General features: G+C 36.7%; 1 protein-coding gene across 1 annotated transcript in view, besides 1 other annotated feature; it reads right to left on the minus strand. All coding sequences in view use genetic code 11, as the record gives it.

The window, feature by feature from the left end:
- Nucleotides 1–2500, minus strand: part of rpoC2 (RNA polymerase beta'' subunit) — a 4179-nt gene that overhangs the window by 598 nt on the left and 1081 nt on the right. Inside the window, exon 1 of the mRNA in view lies at nucleotides 1–2500. This exon is cut by the window's left edge and continues 598 nt beyond it; it is cut by the window's right edge and continues 1081 nt beyond it. Within this exon, the coding sequence (YP_635629.1) occupies nucleotides 1–2500 (2500 nt within the window).
- Nucleotides 1–2500: part of a sequence feature (LSC) that runs on past both edges of the window.

A 2500-nucleotide genomic window follows, 5' to 3' on the forward strand; every position in this document is an offset into this window, starting at 1 on the left:
GCACCAATCAAGAATCCCCAAGGAATTCCAAGAATTCTTGGTATACATTTGTTCCAACTCTCAACCCTCTTTTCTAGATTCATGGATATTGAATCAATCGAACGCACTTCTAAGACCTGTTCTACTTTTGGAAGACCCTGTGTTATATCACCAGATCTCGATTTTTCATATATAAATGTAACTAATGTATCTCCTTCGTAAAGGGTTTCCCCATAATGGCCATGAACAGTTGCTCCGGGGGTGGCCAAATAAGGCTTAGCTGATCGTATCACTATCGAGTCAACTTGAACAAGTATAACTTGACCCGATTTGAGGGGCGGTCCATTTTTGGCTATACATACATTTTCACAAATAAACTGCCCAAGACTAATTATTTTAGATGTCTCTGCACAATAATTGTGATGGAGAAAAGACCAATTCAAATTGACTGGATTTAAAATAATGTTACGGCATGGATCGGGATTAAAAATTTTTCCATTTTCATCCATTAAATAATATTTTAATTTAATCACTTGAAAAGTCTGTTTTAAATTGTCAAGTTGCAAATATTTAGTTACTAAGATCTGATTATGAGTTATTAAATGGTAAGATGAATAAAAATTCTCAATTGGAAGGCATGTTCCTAAAGGGCCCAATGAATTCCTAATTGGAATTAGGGGATCTTTTTTAATTGATTCTTTTATCACACTGTGATATTTTACATCTTTGAATGGCTCCATTCGAGAACAATTGGCTGCTGACAAAATTATCAACGACTGACATTCCTTATTTCTATTCAACAACGTATGAATAGTTCCTTGAGGTTGGTTAAGAGATTGTTGAATTTTTGCCTTGGAATAGGAATAAATGGCAGAAAAGGGGTTGATATTGGTACAATCTGATCCATTATCAGAGAGCAATCCTGACCCCGACGGATCATTCCTTTTTCCGATATACGAAATAGGGGATTTCACTAAGTTGATTCTTAGGAAATGTCGAATCAAACCATTTGTCCTTATTTCAACAAAAGAAGCACGGGCTTCTTCGCAAGAAGAACTTTTTTTGTCTTGGTTCCAATTCAATACTAAACAAGTCCGAACTAATTGAATACTTGTGTCAGAAATTCCTCGAATCGGTTTGCCATTTCCATAAAGGATATAATTGACAATTCGAAGTTGCACATTATCCCTTTCCTGCAATGGATCCGGTGGAAAAAGGGTTCCTAAATTTATACCGTCCGTTATTTCATATGTGACGACAGGTCGAACTAAAACAAAAAACCTTTTCTTACTAGGTGTAATTCGTTGGACATAGATCCAATTTTTAACTTTTTTGTATTCCTTGGAATTTCTTTTTCCTGTTCCTGGTGGTATCAAAACGCCGGTATGTCTGGATATCTTATCCGTCTCTCCAGGAAAATGGATATCTCCAGAAAAGATTTTCAGTTCAATTCGTTTTTTTTTTCTCTCCACCCGGACCAACCCACCGACTCGGCTTCTTAGATTTAAGGTGATTTGTGTATCGACCCCAACGATACTATTGTTCCGTACCATTATGGAAGAAGATCCGGGCAAGATATGCACCTCTTCAGGAATGAAAAAAAATCGATCTACTTTCATTTGGTATTTTGGCCTAAATTCCTTGACTCCTCGATACTCAATCAAATCCTCTTTTTTGATGACTGAATGCGTTTCTATAGTCCCATATTTAATAATGCCCGAACTCTTTCTTCTGTATCGAGGATCATCGAAATAAGCAAGAATACTATTTCGACGGAAAATACCATTTACGGGGATTTCAATCGAGATACCTGAACAGGGCATTAGTTCATTCTCGAGTTCTTGAATCGAGTGTAGTGGAATGATGAATTTATTTCTTCGCCTTTTTGACAATAAATCAGAATTCCCGTGAAGAATAGGCGAATATACGAGATTATACTGACCAGTACATATGATTCGATTAAGGTCTGAATAATCAGGAATCCTATCTTCTTTTTGACCATAAAAATCCGAACTAAACAATTTCTGCCTCGCCTGATCATTGGTTACTGAGAGGTTAGAAGTATATCTTCGCTTGCCAGAAAGAGAATGCGCATTCATTTGATCCTGATCCTTGTGGATCGAAAGGTAGACTAGACTGGACCTGCACGGCCCTCCTAATAATATCCATAAATGACTTGTTTTTGGTAATAGATGAACATTACCATATGTAAATTCGGGTGCATGATAGACATCGGTACTCCAGTGCATTTCTCCGTCTGAATCAGAATAAATATGTTTTCGAACCTTCTCTTTAAAATTCAAAGTGGATATTCCTGCGCGAATCTCAGCAATTACTTGTTCTGATTCTACATATTGATCGTTTTGAACTAAAAGCAAACTTTTGGGTGGAATATTCACATTATGTAGAATATCTTCACTCTCAATAGTTACATACAAGTCTATAGAACATAGAAAGGCGGGATGCCCATGACGTGTACGTGTCGGATGAACCAAGTCCTCATTGAATTTTATTTTTCCAT

This window comes from Solanum tuberosum, chloroplast, assembly GCF_000226075.1.
Source record: "Solanum tuberosum chloroplast, complete genome".
NCBI lineage: Eukaryota > Viridiplantae > Streptophyta > Magnoliopsida > Solanales > Solanaceae > Solanum > Solanum tuberosum.